The sequence below is a fragment of the Lissotriton vulgaris genome, unplaced genomic scaffold, assembly GCF_964263255.1.
Source record: "Lissotriton vulgaris unplaced genomic scaffold, aLisVul1.2 SCAFFOLD_1131, whole genome shotgun sequence".
NCBI classification, from domain to species: Eukaryota; Metazoa; Chordata; class Amphibia; order Caudata; family Salamandridae; genus Lissotriton; species Lissotriton vulgaris.
In genome coordinates, this window is record NW_028251973.1 from 678266 (window position 1) to 701020 (window position 22755).

At 42.9% G+C, this 22755-nt stretch overlaps 1 protein-coding gene across 1 annotated transcript in view; it reads left to right on the forward strand.

The window, feature by feature from the left end:
- The window catches only part of LOC147662702 (uncharacterized), a gene marked incomplete at its 3' end in the record, with an annotated part of 546487 nt that overhangs the window by 478676 nt on the left and 45056 nt on the right, over positions 1-22755 (forward strand). The window contains exons 10-11 of the mRNA XM_086950963.1: positions 3807-3911; positions 18820-18982. Of these exons, the coding sequence (XP_086807089.1) occupies positions 3807-3911; positions 18820-18982 (268 nt within the window). The remainder of the gene's footprint in view (positions 1-3806; positions 3912-18819; positions 18983-22755) is intronic.

The following is a 22755-nucleotide window of genomic DNA, read 5'->3' on the forward strand; positions in this document are numbered from 1 at the left end:
CTGATGAAGACCCGCTTTGACCTTCCAACAGTGCAGATCCAGGGTTGAAACGTCGACATTATAATATTTGGACCAGTGTTAGGACGCTGCTATAAGGCTCATTCATTTAGTCCGCAGAATTACCTGAAAAATATCTTGTATCTCTGGCCAACTCCCTTTCCCCTCCTCTCCCTTCAATCACCTTTGTATATATTACACCTTCACAATATCACTGAGCAAAAAATGTCATCTTCTTCACATATTATGTGTCACTGTGTGCCTTTAACAACCCTGCAAATATTGAAACAAGGGTATTTATAAATTATGCAATTTATAAAAAGCTTTTGAAATACCCCATATGGTTTGGATCTGGATTTCTTTTTGCTTAACTTGTTTTTGGTGAATAGTTTGTTGAATAGTCCAAAATTTGAAGAAATAGCACACACCCAACAGAACCAATTGTTAATTTTATATATACATTTATAATCACTCAATCAATAGATTATTATGTATTGCATGGCTTTATGAAACCCAAAGCCAGAATTTAAGATAGAATTTTACCACTGGGTTTTAAACTTCTGGTCCCTCCTTACACAGCCAGTTGAGTGGCCTGAATATATTCACAAGAGACAGGTTGTCTATTCTCATCTCAGCACCAGGTCGTCAGGTACAACAGGCTGTCCAAGTTCTGAGCAAGTTTTGCTGTGGGGAGTTGGAAGTACAATATAGAGAGGAGAGACGAGTAAAAGCACATAGTCTTAATCAATGAGAAGGCAGAGGTGTGGTGCATTCACTTTTAGAAGTGGTGCTTAGAACAACGCTGGATTTGTTTAAGGGAGACTAAAAAGAAGTACAATGGCAGTAGTTGCAATGTTGAAGAATTTAATTTTACAATGGAACATTTATCTTCAGAGAGGATCAGCTTTAAGTGACCTCTACAATTTCTGCTCCGAAGTTCTCATTCCAGACCTAAGGTAAACAGAATGACACATAGAAAACTTCCATTAATCCCTCTACCCCGGGGCTCATTCCCCTGCTGTACTGGGGGAAGGCGGTGCTCATGACGTGCTCGGCTCGTCATGCAGCACGGTGGCGCTGTGCTCATGACGAGATGAGCTCGTCATGACCACGCCCGTTCCAATGGAATGCTCAGCACAGCAGGGGAATTATACCCACGTGGGCGAGGTGCAACGGTTATGACGAGCTGACACAGCACGACTGTGCCTCATGACGAGCTCAGCTTGTCATGAGCACGAAACGTGTTAAACTAACTTTATAAGACACCATGCTGCAGCTAATATTCTTAGAGGCAACTCATCCCCACAAAGTGAGTGCACCCCAGAGCCCTGTTCCAGAAAACAAGCTATGCCAGCCCATGAGTGAGATCAACGCTTCAGCCCACGACAAACTGAAATGCACATGTAGAAGTTCAGTATCAAGAATAAATGTGTGATATTTATCTGCCATGCACGTAAATTCTCTATATATTGGTCCAGCTCACATTGAGTGCAGAATGTAGATGATTGAGGAGTTGCAGCCTTTGTTGGCACAGATGAAAGACTGCTTGAAAATGGGCCTTAAGTACAAAGTGTTTTAACTGTCGAAAAACCCTCAGATTTGGAAAATCTAAGGTTTTTTGATTGCTTGAACACTTTTTGTAAAGTATTAAACCTAACTAATGACCTGGAAAAAGGTTTTCCGAATCATTTAATGTGATCAGTAAACTTTAAGGAATCACTATTTAGAAGGGGTGTGTTAAGGGAGTCCCTTCCATATACCGGTTTCCTAAGGATTGTATTAATATTTTGTGACCAAAATCCGATTCCAAAACATTATTATTTACAATCAATTCAAAATTGATGGCCAGCCATTTGTAAACTGGAGAGGGTACCCAGGAGAACCCTTTCCTTCTGTGAATGTCAACAAAACCTTTTTTCCGGAATAGGCAGTGATCCATGCAACCACTGCCTAGTCCTAAAAAATGTTTGTTTACATTCCGTTCCCCTTTTAGGGCAGCATTTGAAAAAAAGAAATTTATTCAGAAACAATCACAAACATGGTTGTCTTCTGACTCCAGCGGGTCACCAGGCCTGTGACTCTAGCTAATCATAGTGGGCAGTAATTTGCACCTGCCTCATGAACATCAATGTGGTAGGTCAAATTGCGACCCACTAAAATTCGGAATCTTGTGAACTGAATAAAAAATCCCCTTCCATTTTCAAAAAGTAAGTTAGGGGCATATGTATCTCAATACTCTATTTGCGAGTCTGAAATAGCGATTTTTTGAGAATCGCTATTTGATAATCGCAAACGAGATGTATTTAAAAAATTGCAAATAGTTAGCAATTTCTTGGCATTCCTTAATTGCAATTAGCAAATTGTGAATCGCAATTAAGGAATACCTTCCCATTCATTCTTATGGGCCAGGAGGACCATATGAATGAATGTGAAGACATTCTCAATTTGAGATTTGCAATTTGAGAATCGCAAATTGAGAATGCATTTTCAAGGGTGCCAGGGTGTCCAAAGGACACCCTGATGCACCCCTGAAATGAGCATTTGCGCGCATGCGGCGCACATACATGCCCTAAGGGCATTTATGTGCGCCACCTGCCACTTTGAAAAATGCCAAAAAGTGCATTTTTCAAAGAAATCACAAATAACCACCAACTTGAAGTTGGTGGTAATTTGCGATTTCTTAGGGAGAAATTGCACAACTTAGGTGCTTCATACATTTCATTTAAGGAATAGCAAAATAGAGAATCTCAAATTTTGCGATTCTCTAATTTGCGATACACTTTTTGGATGATACATCCCAAAAGGCCTTTTCTCATTCGCAGATGGTCCAATTCTGAGAATCGGCCCGTTTGCGAACAGGAAAAGGGCTTGATACATATGCCCTTTTGTGCGCAATTTGCGAAAGTGTTTTGGCAAACGAAAAATCGCTACTTAAGGCCCAAAGTTTACATATACAATGTACAGGACATCGAGTTTGCAAAGACTCTGGGAGAGGCACATCTGCATTCTGTAAGAACTGTGAGGAGGGATAGGGAAGATGAGGTAATCCATTGTTCCTCTAAATTCTGGGCATGTTTAATCATCAACCTAACTACATTCCTTGATATCTGTTATTTTACCCCAAGATTCCATACCTGCCAACTTGCAGAATGATCTCAGTGTGTGAGGAGGGGGTGGGGCGGGCCTCGTGCCGAAAAGTACCTACAAGGCACTTTTGAACCTCACCCACACGCAAGCCCCCTCTGCCCCCAAAAAAGCTTGCTGAGGCTTGTGCTGATGCCCTTTGGTGGTTTGACACACCTTATTGTACGTGGGCAGTTCAAAGCCTCAGAAAGCAAGGTGGAAAACCACTATTTATATGGGTTTTCAGCTCGTTTTCCCTGCCACCGTGTGATATTGGCTACTCACTGAGAGATCGTGTGATGGGAGCGGATATTGTGTGTCACATAGTAGAACCATGTGAGTTGGCAGGTGAGGTGTGAGATTCATTTTTTACTTTCAGGATTTCTTACATGTTTTATTACATAGATAAGTTCAGAGTGATGCAGGAACTCTTTTGTATAGTTATCTCTGTTTCTAATCAATGTGAATACTACGCCACCCTGGGTAAGCTACTCGAAATTACCCATAAGCAACATAAAGTCAAGCCAAAGTGCACATGGGTAGCTCTACTAAACTCTGCCATAACTTTCCTGTGCAGACCGTGGCCTAACAAACAATCCTGTCCTATATAGTGAGTCCAGAAGGTGTCAGACACGTGCTTTGGTAAAAACACTGATATATTAACCACTTTTTTCATTTTTCTGCAGAGCTTCTTGCTGAAACGGAGTGGTAATTCTCTGAATAAGGAGTGGAAGAAGAAGTATGTCACGCTGTCGAGTAATGGTGTCCTATTTTACCACCCTAGCATTAACGTAAGTTTAAGTTGATGTTTACAATCCAAAAAGCAATACCTTACAGACGGGGCTGCCATCACTTGCTGCTAGAACCTGTAGTATTGGCCAAACCCCAACACCTATTCTCCAATTACAAGTCTGCTGGAGTGGTATCCTCTGCCCATTTGATATTACTGGATATGGGAATACATGGCCAAATTTTACTTGGTGGTTTCTGCAGCTGGTTAACCTACCATGGACTCTGCGGCAGGGGCTGTGGACCCGTTCCTGTCCCATCTCGCCCCTTCCTTCATTAGAGGGAAAAAATAAATGGAAGGCTTCCCTCATCTACAGGAGAGCCTATCCTGAGATCTGACATCCAGTATGCCCTAAAACCGCCCTAAAACCTATATTGGCCTTCCCACTGCCATATATTACCTGCTCCGACGTTGTAAATTGGGTCAACTATAGCCTTTAGAGGCCAATTATCCACTCTGAGAAAATCGTTATACTGATAAACAGCCGCCTAGCTGTACAAAAATGAAAAGACATGCTTCTAAATACTGCAGCAGACTTCTTAGCATCCAAAATACGTTAAATAGTTGGAAATGAGAATATCCATTTCTGTTTTTGTATTGCATGAAACGGTGTACCACCATCAAGTATCGTTAAGGAAATATAAGCTAAATCAGAATTGACTACCAGTAGATATTACTGCATGGTTATATAACATTCTTGTAATGTGGAATATTCTGCTATGATGTTGCAACAGTTGGTTGGCAACAAAACTCGTTGTTACCCACTGTGAGTAAATCATAAAGGCCTTCCAGGCCAGGCTGACAGGGGTCTCTGTGAGCCTGTCACCACAGCACTGATTGTCTGCTTTGACTGAAAGCCGAATAGACAGCTGCAGGAGGGGAAAGAAAACCATGGAAGGTGGTGATGTCACACAAAACCCCTTGGTAAACAACATCCCCGTAATTCTACATATCATGTAGGAACATGTTGAGGAGAATTGGAATAAGCATTTGCTAATTAGGATTTATTTATGTGATAATTTTTGTCTGAAGTTAGCCTACAGTGTTTTTCAAAAACAGCACGTTAATATGTGGAAGTAAGATATAGAGCGGGACGACGTGGGTGTCCTTGCACCAGAGTATGGCGGCGAGCGGTTCCTGGACACAGCGGCGGTGAAGGTATCTACACGAAGGCGCCGCAAGTGTGGAGATGGCGCATCTGCCTAGTTAGCATCGTTTCTTATGGTGGTGAGAGGAGCGCACCAGACCCCCACTCTTAGGTGGATCGGCTCAACGGGCCAGGGGTGCGTTTCCCTTCTGACACAGCTTTTGTGAGCGGCATGTGGCTCCATGCCTCATGGTGTGCGAGCATTATCAGGAACGGTCAACCGGCCTCAGGCTAGCAAAAGCAGTTAAACAGATCCACGCCTGGCCGTGCCTGACCCCAAGATGGCGGCCAACACTCTGCCAAGGATCTTCTAATTGAAGGGAATGCTGTATTAAAGTCCCTCTGCAGCACATTTTGGGAAACGAGGAGTGATTCAAGCTTCGGTGAGTGGGGGTAACCGGGAAATACCTGGATGGCCCATAGCAAACTCCGTAGTTGTTGGGGCCCCTCGGGTCACGTCAGCTGCGGGCTCCCGCCAGCCAAGTGAAAGGGGGCAAGGAAAACGAAAACCGGGAGGGGGGGAAAGCTCTTGTCTCGGCCTGCCTGACTTCAAAATGGCGACTGGGATCCCCGTAACGAGAGATCACGCAGGTGGCACCCCCGCAGCAGGGGGAGGGGAGACTGGAGAGAGTCATTGAGGCACCTTGACAGGGCTTAAGACGAGGAACAGATGGCCCAGGCACAGTGAGACACAGAAACACCCAGCACATGCCTGACCCTAAGATGGCCGCTATGAGTCCTTTCGAGGAGAACTACCATTTCAGGGGCTTAGAAGGACCTGGCTGGGACAGCTCTCTATGGACGCGTCCTTTCCCCGCAGCACAAAGAGGGACCCCCAGAGATAAGAGGGGCCCAGCCACAGTGGTTCCTACCACATCGTGCTACTACTCTTAGAAAAAACAGTCATCGGCCAGTCCTCGAACAGATCCCCCATTCGGCCTACCCATCAGGATAAGGAATGTGCGAACCTCCCTCTCACCGTGGAGACCTAGCTTTTTGACCGATGCCCTGTGGAGCTACTTGATAGCTAAAGAGGAGATGGGCTGTGGACTACCCCTTCAGCCGTCACCTACCCAGCCGGTCTTTGGACAGAACTTACTTTGTCTCTCCGTTGTATTATCCCTCCTACCCCTTTACTCCACCCACTTTCTCATTTACGCTCCATTTATCCCTCCTCTTTGCTCTTTAATTGTTTTCCCATTGAGACCTAGATGCGTGGCTGATGCCTGGTGGAGCTACCTGATAGCTAAAGAGGAGATGGGCTATGAACCTCCCCCTCGGTCGAACTTTGGGCCGAACTTTGGGCAGACTCTCCTTTGTCTCTCCATTATATCTACCTCCTACCCCTTTACCCCAGCCCCGTACCCTTCTAAGCTCCATTTATTGAATCTTCTACAATCTTGAAATGTTTTTCCAGTAACTGGTGTAACTGGTGTAATTTTGTAATTTCTGTGGAACCTTATGTAAAGTGCTCTGATACCTCCAGGTCTAGCCAGTGCTATATAAAACTCTCAAAATAAAAATAAAATAAATAAAAATAAATATATAAATAAAGGGAATGATATTGAGTTGAATATTGAAACATCATTTGAGACCAGGCTACACAATGGGTTAAGATTCAGAATTATTACATGGTAATTGATTGAGAGAGGTGGTTTATAATGGGCAGGACATCGGGGTGTCGATATAAAGCAAGCTGAATAGGAGTGCAACTTTTGTGGGCGTTGGGGTCCCCTTAAACTCTATACTCAAAATATACCTCAAATGCACATCCACAGGTAGATGGATTTGAGACAGTATTGAACCTCAGTTTCATGAGGCAACCTGTCCCCTAGATAAGGCACCTCCTAACATGTAAAAATACAGCCAAATAAGATTAGGCCTGCCTCAATAATTGAATTCTAGACCTGCAGAATAAATCCACCTTCATGAATATTGATACTCTATGCAAATGTCATGCAGAGATGGCAGGATAAAGTAGTTACCTGAACAACAGCAAATTATTATGCATGAATAGGGTACAATAAAGCTAAAGGAAAGTCCTTGTTGCATTACATTATCATGACTAGGCTGGTTATTTTTTATAAGGAACAGCAAGAACAATGTCAGTGGAAATAAACAAACATGACTCTGCTTGATTGCATGCGGCAGAAATAATGAACAGTGAAATGCACAAGGGGAGGCATCCATATTGAACAATATGGTGTTTGGCCCTAAACTGAGGCCTAGTTAACATAAGTCAGAAAAGCCCACTTCTATATTTCATAACAAAATAGTTTCAAACGCATTAGTACTATATCAGCGTATTCATGTAAAATCAAGAGTAAATCCACATTCTGCATGTTGTTAATAATGCACAAAATTCTGAAATGTACAGAAGCTTTAACTGCCTCCTCGCGCTAATTATCCTATATTCACTAAACTCACATTAATCTAACAGCTTTAATGCAGTCAGCATCACTTTCTGCTTCTTGCAATTCAATTCTATCATCAGTTTCAGTTGATTATAAGCCCGATCCCTGGCATCCTCCATCCCCAGCTCATGTTGTTTCCTATTAGACTAACCTTTTTTGCCTTACACCCACAATGTATAATCATCATTTAACAAATTTTAACAACAGACACAGAATAATTACACAAATCAACATAATAATTAAGGGGTTTGTAATGACCTAAACGTACTACCTTCCAAACTATTGATCCATTCACTAACCTTACTGAATCCCTTTACTATGTCACTAACTCAGGAACCTACTGCTTCTCACAAGCCATCCTCTTGTAAAGCTTGGTCTTCACAACAAATGTTTGGGATGTTTGGCAATATGCTTTAATAAACCTGCTGTTATTGACAATGAAGTTACACCAGTCTTTAACCTTCAAAGCCCTGCAAACGCCGCCTTCCTTTGTGATAAGGATATCTAGCTCTAAGTGGTTTTGCATTATCATTGCACACATTGCTATAAGCTCAGAATTATTCGGGTTTAGGGCTTCGGCAGTGTTAGAAGCAAGCTGGTCCACAAGCATACCTTATCTCCTAATCCTCACATTATTCACAGCCATGTCTATGATGATAGCATAGCTCCTATTATAGCTAATACTATCTGTTCAAAACGAAGCTTCACTATCTTGAAACCAATCATCAATCAATAAATCAGGATTTATAAAGTGCAGCAAATCATCTATGAGGGTCTCAAGCCACTGCTTCGTGGTGTTCTGTTCATTTGAATCGCCAGGTCTTGATTCCTTTCCTAAAACCCAGGAGCGATGAGGCTGTTTTGAGGTGCAGGAGAAGGTCGTTACAAGCTTTGGCCGCCAGGTATGAGAAGGAGAGTCCTCTGCTGTTTCCTTGGCAGATAAGGGGTGTTTGTGAGGAAGAGGGCAGCGGAACATAGGTGTTGGTTGGTGGAAGTTTATGTGTTTGATGTATGCTGGTCCTTCATTGTGCAGGGCTTTGTATGCGTGGGTTAACATCTTGAGCTGTCATCTCCACTGGATATGGAGCCAATGTAGGTTCTTGAGGTGAGGCGTGGTGTCTGTCTCAGGAGGTTGAAGAGGAATCTTGCTGCTGAGTTTTGTATTATTTGCAGTCTCTTAAGGAGGAATTCAGTGATTCCTGCGTAGAGTGCTTTCCCGTAGTCCTGCCTACTTGTGACATGACCTATATTAAGGCCCTTCTGGTGTTGAGTGGGAGTCATCTCAAGATCTTGCGGAGCATGCATAGAGAGTGGAAGCAGGCAGATGACACTGTGTTTACCTGTCTTTCCTTAGACAGCTTTCTTTCCAAGATAATGACGAGGTTGCAGCATGGTCTGTCGGGCTGTAGAGGGGCTGAGTTCAACAGGCCACCATGCGTTGTTCCATGATGAGGTGTTGTTCCCGAAGATGATTGCTTCCATCTTGCCCAAGCTGAGCTTGAGACAGTTGTCCTTCATACAGTCGGCGAAGTTCAATAGACATCTGTGAAAGTTGACTCTGGTAATGGAGGGTTCTTCTGACAGCGAGAGAATGAGCAGGGAGTCATCGGCATAGGAGATGATGTGGACTCCATATGATCTGATGGTGTTGGCCAGTGGGGTCATGTACGTGTTGAAGAGGGTGGGCCTAAAGGACAATCCTTGGGAGACGCCACAGATGATCTACTTATGTTCTCTGGGTTCTTCCAGTTTGGTATGAGGTGATCCATTTGAGGGCATCTCCCTGGATTCCGGTGAAGTCTGTTGATAAAGATATGATGGGAGATGGTGTCGAAGGCGGCTGACAGGTCTTGGAGGATGAGGTCTGAGGGCTGCTATTTTGCCACGGTCCAGAAGGGCCCTGATGTTGTCAGTGTCTGTGATCAGGGCTGTCTTGGTGCTGTGTTTGGCCCGGAATTCGGATTGAGATGGGTCCAAGGTGTTGTTGTGTTCCAGGTGTTCATGGCTTGCTGGTTGTTTGCCTTCTTGAGAACCTTCAATGGAAAGGGGTGCAGGATATGGGCCCTTCGGTTCTGCCAACAGCATCCTTCATGTCATTCACATGATAGACTCTGGGAAACACTATAGCTAAGTAACATGACCCACCCATGTATAAGGCAGTTGAAATAAGCAGTCTTGCCACACAAATAATAGATCTCTCTAAATATTGGTTGTTCACCAATAAGGAAATCACCACTAACAATATCACTTCTTTCACGCTCACTCTCACCCAATATTCTATTGACCTAACTTCTGTAGGTTCACAACACACCATACACAATTCACCCATTCTCTTTTACTACATTCTCAATATGGGATGCATATTTGAAAACCTTAAATTCTTCTTCCACCTTATTCTGATCTCTGATTTTCTTCTGATCTTCTCAATCCTTCATCACTTTTAACTCTTTACTCATTATATTCCCTAATAAATACATGCTCCCCCTTTACTCAAACTAGACAACTGCAGAAGAAGAAAAAAAAGTACACATGATGCAAATCGTAATCCCCATAACGTTAATATTTTCACCTAACAATTTTATAAATGTATTATCAATAAATCCACTTACTAAACTTTCTCTATGTGCCAGTGTATAAGATTCAACCTCATTTCGTATTGTAGCTAATTCAACCTCTGTGGAGACCCACTGGAGAAACGAAACACACAATAGTAGACCAACTCACAATTTTACATCATCAAAACATACATTTAAAGAAAGTGGTACTCCAGAAAGATAATTCAAGAAAACGTTTTTGTTTTTTCAAAATAATACCAGATTCACTTTCTTTTTTTCCAGTGCATAAACTCAATCTCAAAGTTTATTTCCTCATCTAGATTAGTTTTCAATGTTCAGACTTATTCACCTCTATTAGGATTTCTCAAAAGTTCAAGGTGGCTCTTATTCTTCCAACTCATTTTCAATTGGTAACAGTTTATTGGGCTGCAGATCACTGTATCAGGCTCTTCTTCTTCAGACACAAGATATGCCTGTTCAGGTGAACCGTACTGTTTGGAATTCTCTTTCTTCACATTTTTCCTCTGAGGATTCTTGAGACTTGAATTTTTAAATGGAGCCTTTCACTGGACGGATCAGAGACTACTTCTTCTTGCTGCCAGTAATTTATTGCCAAGAGCTCTTCACTCTGAGCCTCAAATTGAAACTGGCTACTCGTACCTTCACCAGGATCTTCACCTTCATTTTCATCAACTTCACCTGTTTCAACGTTATGTTCTCCACCTTTGGATCCATGCTGCAAACTTGAAATTGACTCTGTGAATTAGTGGTTGTTGTCATCACCTTTTCATCCACCGCTTTCACTCTTCTCGTATGAGCAGCGTTGATCTTCTGCGAGACTCCGGCATATTGCACAGCAGTGTTAGTCACAAGTGCAACCTGATGAGGACACCATTCCTCAAAATAGTTCTTGAGGACATGCTTCTTCACGACAATCCAATCACCTGACTGCAGTGGGTGACAATGAGTTTTTTTGCTGGTGCTGTTGCCAAACTTGCCTGATGAGAAACATATTTCACTACATAAGCCAGACCTTTGCAGTAATGTAGTGTCATCAGTTATTGGCACAAGTGTAGCTAAAGTAATGTGGGCCAATCTCATTGTTCTGTCCATAGGTACTTTATAGGACGAGCAACATGTCTTTTTGTCTGGGGTACTTCTAATCCTCATTAGAACAAGAAGAGGAACATCTGGCCATTTCAGACGAATGGATGCTTGAGGATGATAACCGCAATTGAAACTTTGATTAATCTGGAGAGGTGTAGAGATTAAATAGTGAATCTAATTTTTAAAATGAGCCTCACATTCAGTCTCAATAGAGGTCCATTCCCTTAACAGATGTTTGCAATTACCATGCTGTCTGATCTCCAGGTGGAGTAGGCTTCAACACATTTAGAGAATAGGGGCAGCCAATCACGAGAATGTTCTAAAGGCCATCTCGAAGCAGTCTGCCTGGGCCCTGTGGTTTGCCAATTTGACTCATTAGCACAATCATTTTTCTCTGATAATTTTTCAAAGAAATAACATGTCTGTGGCAAGAGAACTTCTGCAACGTTTGTGAATTTTGGATTACACCAATCTTTCCTAAAAAATTGTCATTGCACCCCTGCCCAAATGTCATGTGCCTGACCATGCAAAAACAGGCCATAGAACACTACATGTTGTCTGGAAGTACATCTTTGTATTCCGGAGAAACCCAAACATGATTATAGTTTATTTTGCATCCTGTTTTTTCAACTTCTGTCTCTCATCTTTTGGTACCTCCTCCTGGAGTTCCCTCGGCTCACTCAATGAAGTCTGTATTTGGTTCAACAAGAAACAATTTACATTTTTTGTAATATCATCCGAACTTCAATTTCATTCCTTTTGATATGTTTCCTGTATTTCAATCTGCTCATTTGATCTCAGAATTTGTTACTTAAGTGCACAGTATCTCGCCACCTGGTCAGCATATTTGTCACCCAGTTTGACTAAATTATTTCCAGCCTTATAGGTAGTGCACTTGATGACTGTATTACTTTTGGCTATTTTATTGCTCCTAACAAGTCAAGAATATAGGAACTATTCCTCACATGTATGAAAGAAGATGTCATAACCCCCTTTGTGATAAAAAAAAATTATGTATAGGGAGCTACCCTTTCTGGCAGGAAAAGGATTGGGTCAACAATCTTAAAAAAACAGAGTTCCTTCTCCTGAGTTCAATGAATCATAGGTGGTGTTAGAATCCCACAAGGGGATGTATACATCACTGGAAGGGATTAAGATGTTACACCGGTTACCAAATTTACAACTTCATGCTAGTAGGGCCCAAAGGTACCATAAAAAACATGAAACAATTTTTATAAAAACATTTTTCATTCATTTATTTGAAAAAAAGAAAATTTGAACATAACATATTAATGCAATTAAAATCATATACACAAACGTTTTTCGTGAGGTTCAGACATTTAAAAAAACATACAATATTCTTTAAAAATTGCTATTCTCGCAATGTTTCATACAGATATTAAAACATCAAGTTTACTAGTCAAAGGATTTCTATAGGAACGAAATTGTCGACACGGCGTTTCGGTGCCTCTTTATTATCTTGCACCTTCTTCAAGGACTCGTTCACAGCTTTATTTTATCCAGGTTGGTTCTTCCCTGGTTTTGTTTTACAGGTCTCTCTGAGCACGTATACATCCGCTCATATTTCTTTTATCCTTGTGTGTAGATTTTATCCAAACTTCACTCAGGTTAGGGAAGAAAATGGACCAACTTCAATCCAGTCCTATATTCTTGTTGTCTTAAATGGTTGGGGGACGCCTTTGGGAGCTACCTTGCGCTGTTCCATTCACCACTTTATCTTTGTGGTAAAAAGGAATTGCTTTGTATTTAATCCCTCTGTACTTTTCTTCATACAGTCAGTAGTCACTTTCTTGGAGCTTATTTTGAAATTAGCTGTCCACTTTGTAGCTGGTAGCTGAGCTGCACGGCGTCCTCCTCCTACCCTGATTGTTTCCAAACAAATTCAGATCTAAACCCATCATCTGATTCCTACCACTTCTCTGAATCTGCTTTTCTTTTGTAATCATCAACTTTTCTTTAATCCTCTTTTGCTTCGCATCAAACCAATCACTAAAGTACTTGGCATGTTTCAAGATCACATCAATACCCTTAGTCTGCCAACCATCACACTCTGCAGAAAATATGAACTAAGCTCAGGACACAACCCCATATTGAAGTTGGAATCTTCAACTCCACTGTGCTTTTATACATCTGCATAGGCTTCTCATAGTGAGTATGCACTGACTCTGTCAGCTCTGGCGTAGGTCTGAAAATTCTTACCCAGTTTATTTTCCCCTCTGGCACCTTTATTTTCTGTTACTGCTTTATATTTATGAGCAACCACCAGCATTATTAGCCACAGCTTGGTCTTGTCCCTCAGTCAGTCAAGCAACAACAGCTTTAACCTCAGTCCACAGATCACTACGAACATAATCTCAAATAGTGTATCTAAATCAGTCCAAAGCATTTTCAAAATCGTCTTCAATCTATGAGCTTCCTTGCATCACCTGTCACGTTCCTCTCTCAGTTTTGGTAAAATTGTCGTAAATGCATAAAGATCCCCTCTAGTCCGAGGTACATTAACATAATTCCCTCCATGTAATTCTCTCAGGGGAAATTCTGAGAGTGTCTCTAGTTCTGAATCATGAATAGACCCCTTTGTTTTCTTTCCTGTCCCTTTAGTTTTCTTCTTAGTAAATTCAATGTTCCACCTTTCTCGATACTTCTTCATATCTCTCCAGTCTTTAGTTTACTCAACTATATTCTTAAAGTGAACTTGAAAAGTCACCAAAACCAATTCTTGTATCTCGTCTTTAGTCAAATCTGTTTGATAATTTCTCTGTACATTCCTCATTCTACTAATGTCAACCTTGCATTAGCCCAACTCCACAAGTTTATCATGTGCTCCATTCGCACAGCTTGCTGCTTCTCGAATAAAGTATCTCATTTTGTCTGCAGTGTAAGGCATCAGCTTAGTTAAATCAACTGTTGCCTTAAAATCTCTCCAAATTCCATCATTAACAGTCCTATATTAATTTCCCTCTCTTTGGGTGGCTCACCAGGAACAGTAGCAGACATGTCAATCGAAACTGAGAGACAACAGTAGTATCTCTGTTAGTACTTGGCAAAGTTATCAAAGTATTCTCAGATGGGGAACTCACTGATGGACCCACTACTGCAAGGCCTAAGAATCCCTGTGTCTGTACATTTGTACCCTCTTCTGCTGCAACCATATCAGGTTCTGTGGAAACCTGCACCTGTCTCTGCAACCCATCAGTGTACGCAGGGGGTCTGGATTTCAAAAGAGCAGTTAAAATGGTATCCTCCTCATGTGAATCCTGTTTTTTACGCTGCTCTCTATCTTCCTTTTCAACTTTCTTTTTGTCTGCCATCTCTTTGGCTATTACAGGGAAAACTCTCACTTCTTCTACCATATCATCTCTCTATCATCTCTCCTGATTGTTCCACTTGCATTCCAACCACTGTCTTTATGAGCGCTTCACCTGCTTCCTAATTCTTTTTTTCTCCTTCTCTCTGGCCATCCAATCCCATTTGTTCAATGCCTCAAATGGTGTAGGTTTACGTAAAGGCGTTCTATCATTCATGTTCTGCCTCATGAAATCTAACTAACTAATGCTAAAGGTATCCTCTAGAGGAAATGGTAAGTCCTTATCACCAGAAGTGTAGTCATGCTAATCAAGAATCCAAGTATAAGTGTAGAACTCAACTTTCATCAACATCTCGTATGCAGGCGAACCCTTTGTGCCTCCATTGGAGGTACACTAGGGGCTTTAAGCTTTTCAACACAGCACTCATTATTCTTGCTCAAAATAGGCAAAAAAATCCACACAAAACAAACCAGCGAAAAACAATCAATCCAGAGGAGCTACGACAGCAAGCAAGATGCCGCGTAGTCTCCCGGCTCCGCTGACCTCCGTCTTTCGCTCGAAGATCCTGTCATCTATCCTGGTATTCCGCCCCATATCCGTGTCTATGAAATAATCTGCAGTCCGATGGAGCAATCCCGAGACTTTTCCGACATTGTGGAGTGGAGTAATGTCGAGGTTTGACTTGAGGCCTAACCCAGTCTGGAAGCCGGGGTCTCGAGTGCTGGTTGAACAACAGCGGACCGGTGAGGGCGGCAGGGTCCGGTCCATGGAACTTTCGATATCTTTTGGATTGCTTTGCTGCCGATCTGCTGCCTGGTCTCGTATCGAAGGTGAGGAGACGAGTGACGCCCGAGGCGGTGTGGCGGGGGTCCCTGCCCGGAGGCCTAGCGTTTGCATCGCCGGTGCCTTTGGGTTGGAGACTTGGCGCGCACAAACGCATGTTGACGATCTGTCCCTCACGGTTCATTCCTGCTCTGACTAATCTTCCCCCGGGGAGGGCGACTCCCCGAGGGGATCACTATGCCTGATGTTATGCGAAACCCGGCGGAGCGGGCTAAGTGCGGCCCGTCATTGCGGTTAGTGCTGGCAGCCCTCGAGGCACTTCAGGTGACTTTGAAGGCCCAGGTCTGGAATCTGATGTCAGCAGTGGATGGAATTAGAAGATCGGGACCGGACCCTGACCATTTTTGTTGTGCCTTTATTGTTTCTATGGCCTTTTTTCTCTTTCGTATCCTTCCTTTTGCCTTTTCTTTTGCTTCTTACTTTAACGGGTCAGCGTAGTGGGTCCACTCTTCTGTCAATTATCGATTTTTCTTATCTGTGCCTATACTTTTCACGGTGTTTCAGTATCATTGGGCGGGCGCTTAACTGGTGCGAACTGTGATTGTATGCTTGTTTATCCTGAATTGTATGCCTTAGCGCTACTGTCTTAAATGAGATCGATCTACTGTGGAAATCCTACTATTTTGCCCGCCCTTTATGCGACTCTGTGATATTGTATGGCACCTGATCCTTCTATTTTTATATTGAAAAATGGAGCCTTTAGAATCCTGTCATTTGCATGGTATGCTTAATAGCCAGTTTTAATTGAATTTGTGGTACATTCGCTTCCCGGGCTGCCGAGTCGTGTCCTAACTGACTTGCTGTGATGAAACTGATTAGCGGCCTGCCCCGGTGGTTGTAGGCCCATATTTGTAACTGGTTGAAGTACCAATAAAGGTTTTTAAAAAAAAAAGAAAAACAATCAATCCTAGCAAGACTTTACCAAAGGTCAACCAAGCACGGATTTTATAGCAACCAACCAATGATAGCATAAATCTGTCTCCCCAGTCCCAGTGCGACTCGTTGGCGGACTAACCAATTACAGCCCAGCTTTTCCATGAATGGGACAACAATTGCACAGCTTTTCTGAAATAATGCACACTAATAAACCAAAATAAAACGTGCATGCTTAACCTATACTGGAGAAAGTCAGCAAGTTGGAGGAAATTCAATATCACAAACAATAGAAACAAAACAAGTATCTCTGGGGCTCTTGTCAAATTCAGTTCATACTTAAGCAGACTCCTGCCCAGCGACATTTCACTTATGGCTAGTGTATTTACTCTCATGCACCAAAGAGTAAAAAACACCCACTTAGTTAGTCAAACCCTAGGAAACACCTAGGTGATGGGTGGAATATTTACAAAATGTTGCAGCCACCATCAAATGGTCTTTGCACATTTGTGCGCATTTGTATTTACATACATCAGCACATTGGAGTCAGACTGGTTTTCTTTATCCATGCATGTTTGTTTTTCTCACTGAGCGACCCCAAATACATTGGCTACCTATATATAAGTGCCACATAACTCAAGCTGTTCCTCACTGTTTAAGCACAACAGATAGAAACTTAACAGAGGTTTTGTATGTTACCTTTCAGAGAGGACATGGCTTAGATAGTCTGGTTGGATTGGTCATCTGGGACAAGAACCAAAGCTGACTTGCATATGCTCTGTCTCTGTGTACAGTGGCACAGTGAACAAAACACACTATGGAGGGCAGAGTGATCCAGTGACTAAGAATAATTCATACTTTCTACTCATTATGTTTTTGTTTTAAGTGATTTCATCATTGGTTGCTTCTGTTGCCCCTGCCTTGCTGGCAGTCACCATGTTTTCTACAATGGTGGCAGCTTTTGACACTGCTGTGGTTTTGGCTGTTGTGGCAATTATTGTTGTCCCTACTCTGGTTATCATTGTGGTAAATTCTATTGTCACTGCCTTACTAGCAGCTGTTGTTGCTTTTGCTTTGGTTACTACATTTTCAGCAGGTATAGTCAATGCCGTTGCTACAGTTGTCGCTGCTGTTGTTCCGGCTGCGGTAGCAGATCTTGTAGCTGCCATGTCCCTGCTGAAGTTACACCTGTGGTTGCTGCTGCAGTTCATGCTGTTGTAGCAGCTGTTGTCACTGTGATCTGTTTTCTGCTAGCAGCTATTTTCACTGCTGTCTTCCTTGCTTTGTTGAAAGCTGTATTTGCTGTGGTTATTCTCGGCGTGGTGGCTGCTGTTTACTTTGCTGTGCTTAGAGCTGTGAGTTATGCTGTTGTACTGCTTTTTGGTACTTCTTGCTAATATGATTTAAGCCTGCGAACCTATAAAATGCTGGAGAAGGAAAAAGTTACTTATGTGTAGCTACAATGATCCAGCATTTACACTGTTAATAGATGTCCATATGTCCTTCCCTCCACTAATAGATGTTCAACTTTTCTTACTATACTGTTAGATTTGTGCTGCAAATCTTAGATTATATGGCCTTTAGAGATAGTGGAATATGGTGCCCACTCTTTGCAATTGGTTGGAGTTTGGTTAATTTTTTATGAGGTGAGTGTGCTACTAAAGTTGCTGAGTTTAAGTGTTCTCATGCATTTTGCATCCTCTTGCTCCAGTTTAAAGTTAAAATGGGACTTCCAACTCAACAGGGAAGGATTCAAGCATGTGAGTCTCTGAAAGAACGAATTCTGAAGAACGAGGTAGCTACTCATCCCTGGATTGTATCACCTCATGAGGTTATGTTCCCTCATATTGTCTATCTCTTTGTCTACAGGGACTGCATGGTGGGTATCACCGAAAGCCAGTAGAAATTAATTGAATTGTGCCATGGGACTTTCAGCCTCTGAGTTCCATTTCAGGATATCAAGTCTTGCTCTTGCTCAAAATTCAAACTTTCTCGGTCAGCCTACTCTGATATTTGGTTTGCCGTGAACAGTTTTGCGAGTGGTGTCAGACATCTAGAATCATGCAGACAACTTGAAAGAAATGTAAGAAGTAATCATAACTTAGTACTAGTCTCAAAACGGAGGGGCAGATTTATGAGGCCCTTGCGAAACCTGCGTCAGGTTTCATGTAGGCGTTCCGGTGCAGGGGGGGCGTTCCGTCGCAGGAACGCCCCTGGAAAGTGACTCAGTGAAATCTACAAGATTTCACTGAGTCACTTTCTACGTCAATTCCTTACGCCTGCTTGAAGCAGGCGTACGGGTGATGCACCATGCAATGTAGGGGTGGCCCCTGTGCATTGCAGGAGTCATGTCGCACTTGCGACATGACTCCAGCAATGCGCCGCCCGTACGCCGAAAGATGCGTCACGCATCTTCCCTACCTTGCACCATGGTGCGCCGCATTGTAAATGCGGCGCACCATCGGTGGTGGAGCTGTGGGGCACATTAACTGGCGCATCCCTGGGGATGCGCCAGTTAACGTAAATCTGCCCCGTAATATTTTGTTTAGATTTCCTACAATATTTTTTAAGTGTTTACCATCTCTCGACTAACCCCCCTATAGCCGGCTAAACAAATGACTTGTTTTTCCTTTATATGAAGGATTACATACACAGCAGCCACGGGAAAGAGATGGATCTTCTGAGAACAACAGTGAAAGTCCCGGGGAAAAGGCCACCCCGTGCCATCTCTGCCTGTGGCCCGTCCACCAGCATTAACGGCCTAGTGAAGGATGTAAGTGGAGTGCAGCTCACCGACACCACAAGTAAGTGATCAATTTCACTTGAAGTGAGACTCATTGCTGTCTGTGAACTTCCATGCCTGTCTAAAGAAGGTTTTAGTAATAGTTTACCTCCATCACTCACAAAAGATGTAAAGAGAAAATAATGATCATGATTCCTGGGCACATATAGGGCCTGGTTTAGACCATAGAGAATAGCATTTACTTCGTTAGGGCAACAGAGCAAAATACTCTGTCACCCTGACAGAGTACTCATCCTCTGAATCTAGAAATGTCTGCCGGGCCTTTGGATATCTCTTACATAGGCAGGAACCACTGCCTCAGCGGTTTCTTGTCAATGTATTACAAATTTGATAGACTGCTCCTTCAAAATGCCAGTACCGTCCGTCAAACTTTAAACCTAGCTTTTTATTTTCAAAAACAAAATCCCAAAGTAGGATTGTGTTTTTTAAAATATAAAAACATGAAAAGCTCCTGCACCATGGGAGTTCTCTCCCATGGTACATGGGTCATTCTTTAAATGACGGACAGTGAAAACTGGCCATTTGTCCATCCACTTCCAATCAGGCAGCTGAAGTGGTAAACTCTCTGACAACCCCCAACTCCATTGGGCCGTCTGAGGAGTTTTTCGGCTGCAGAGATGGATTATTCTCTGGGGCTGACATACTGAAGCTCTGCCCTACTCTAAATGAAGCAGGCAGAACTTCAGTTTGGCAAAGAGGGTACTCCATCGTCGTTGTGACCAAGAACCCTCTCCACTAAATTCTAAATCAAGGCATTGGTAACGTGATAACATTCCACTGTACAGAGAGTTCGAATAAAACCGTATTTGTTTCATTCCCATAAGTCATGCTAACTGCATTTCATCAATTGTTCATAATTCCTGGAAAATAAAAAAGGTGTGTATTTTTTATCATTATCCATTGTTCTGGTGAGTTGAGAGCAATGGCAATTAATCGATTTTCGCATTGCTTAAAAGCTGACATGGATAGCACTTATTTAATTATTGATTTATTGAATTTAAAGGTGCTTATTGGAACTACATTTCATAATTTCTCAATTTATTTTATGCAGTTGCCAGTTATGGTATTTCATAGGTTATCTCTGATGCTGAAGAACTGGGAGGTTTACAATTTCCTCCATTGTCCATAAGGCTTTGGTGTTGGTACGAATAGCAATTCATCAGTGATCTTTAATTTCAAGCAGCTGCTAGTATTTTTTTATTTTTTTTATTTTAGAAGTTTTATATAGCACTAGCTGGACCCGAGGGTAACAGAGCGCTTTACAACATGTAAAGTTATGTGCAGATATACTATACAGATATTATGATAGACCATGGAGGATCGAGCCGAGTATAGCTCAGATAAGGGAGCGAGCGAGCATGGAGCGGGTAGGGTGTTGATCCTTCAGGATGAGCGTCTAATTGGATTCTATGTTTAACCATGACGGGAGACTGAGAGGTTTTCTGGGTCCACGTCCAAGTCCACAGTCAAGAGAATACAGAAAGATGAAGAACCGTGAAAGGAGCTTCCTTGGATCTTATCGTTTCAATCAAGAACGGTCTAGGAAGAGGACTTTGACCAGGTTCTTGAATTTAGGGAATGAGGGGATCATTCTAATGTGGGGGGATGGAGTTCCAGATTTTTGGGGCGTTTCCAGTGAAAGATTTACGCGTTGTATTTTGCTTGCGAGTCTTCAGAGGGATGAGCAATAGAGTGTTGGAGCTCCTGAGGTTCCTAGACTGGCCGGCTCTTTTGAGTATGGCGGCTAAGTATTCCGGTTTGCCTGTGTGTAGGGCTTTATGCGTGAGGCAAGCTGTCCTAAAGCTGGCTCGAAGTTCAATTGGGAGCCATTTAAGTTCCCTGAGTGCGGGAGTGATGTGGTCAAATTTATTAGTTCCTGTGACCATTCTTGCTGCAGCATTGAAGGTTGTTATTAGGGGTGTTAGGTGAGATTTTGCTGTTCCGGTCAGGGCTGCAATCCCATAATCGATTCTGGAGAGCACCACTGCTTGCGTGGCTTGCTGGAGATCTTTATGGGGAAGGAAAGGGTTTATTTTATATAGTAATTTCAGGTTGAGAAAAGCACTTTTGGCGGATCTAGTAATGTGTTTTTTCAAGTTCAGTTTCGGGTCTAGGGTAAAACCTAGAGATTTTACGGAGTCCGCTGGGGTGAGTGTACCATTGAGGGAGTCAATGGCTTTCAGCCATTCTTCAATTTGGGGGTTTTCGTCTCTGTTGGAGATGAGGAGTTATTCCGTTTTCTCTTGATTGAGTTTCAGGTGGTTGATTGTGAGCCAGTGTTGAACCTCTTTGAGGGTGGCATTTAATCTCCGGATGTCGTTGATGGAGGTGGTTTCCAGATAAAGCTGCGTATTGTCCGCATATAGGTGGAAAGGGAAGTTAGAGTTCCTGAGCAGTGTGATAAGTGGTTCCATGTAGATGCTGAAAAGCTGAGGGGAGAGCACTGACCCTTGGGGGACACCTCTATTGACTAGTTGGAGGTCGGACTCAAAGTTTTTGATTTTTATTCTTTGTGAGGGGTTGTGAAGAACAGAGGAGAACCAGTGGAGGACTGTCTCTTCAAGACCAGCTCTTTCTTGGAGGGCCTTGAGGAGCAGGGAGTGATCGGCTGTATTTAACGCGGCCGATAAGTCTAGGAGGATGAGAAGGCAGCATTGATCCAAATTCAGTGACTTGTGAAGATCGTCTAGGACATTGATGATTGCAATTTCGGTGCTGCAGTCTTTTCTGAATCCCGATTGATGGGGATCTAGGAGATTGATGTTATCTAGGTGTTGGGTCAGCTGAGGGAGTACACATCTTTCCAGGCTTTTGGACAGAAGGGGTAAGTACGATACAGGTCTAAAGTTCTTCATATCCTCTGTGTCCAATCCTGGTTTTTTCAGTAGTGGCGTGACTTGGCCTCCTTTGAGGCAGTCTGGTACAATTCTGGAGCTCAGAGAGCTGCTAATGATCTTGCACCATATCGGGGCTAGGGTGAGCTTCAGGTCCTTGGCCAAACGCGGGGGTAGCTGGTCTTAAACATGGGATGAGGGATTAGCAGTGGAGATTAGATTGACTATCTCCGCTTCCTATAGGGATGAAGGAGGACCAGTGTTTTGGGGGGGTTCATGGAGGCACTGTCCTTAGTTTCATACGTCTTGATTTCGGTGGCCGGGTAGAGAGATTTGAGCCAAGTGAGAGGTCGATCTTGGCGATTTTGTGGCAAAGCTGTCGCATTGTTCTTTGGATGCCAATATTGACGAAGTTGTGGGCTTGGATGTTTGATTCCTGATTCCTGATGATATTGAAGAGTTCTTTGGGACGTTTTTTTGCGGTGTTTAGAGCAGAACAGAAGAAAGCTGTCTTTTTATTCTTAATGTGCTTTTTGTAGTTCCTGTGGGCTTCATTAAGTTGATCACGATGGAGGGTGGAGGGATTGTTCCTCCAGATTCTTTCTGAGGCTCTGAGCTGCCTTCTTTGTTCATTGATGTCATTGGAGAACCATGATCTGGAAGGGATGATCTTGTTTTTTTTTAATTTCAGGGGGGTAAGGTGGTCCAGGTGGAGCGTCAGATTGATGTGTAGAGAGAGGTAAGTTCAGTAGTTGAGAGGTGATCAGCCGCGCTGGAGAGGAGCTTGCTTATTCTTTCTTCTAGGTCAGACCGAGGGATCTGAGCTCTGTTCCTGACCCATTTGGTGGGGGGGTCCTGCTTGGGGGGTTGAGTTTGGACCATTTGGTTGATGTGGAAGAGAATGATGTGGTGGTCTGACCAGTCTACAGGAATGATGTGG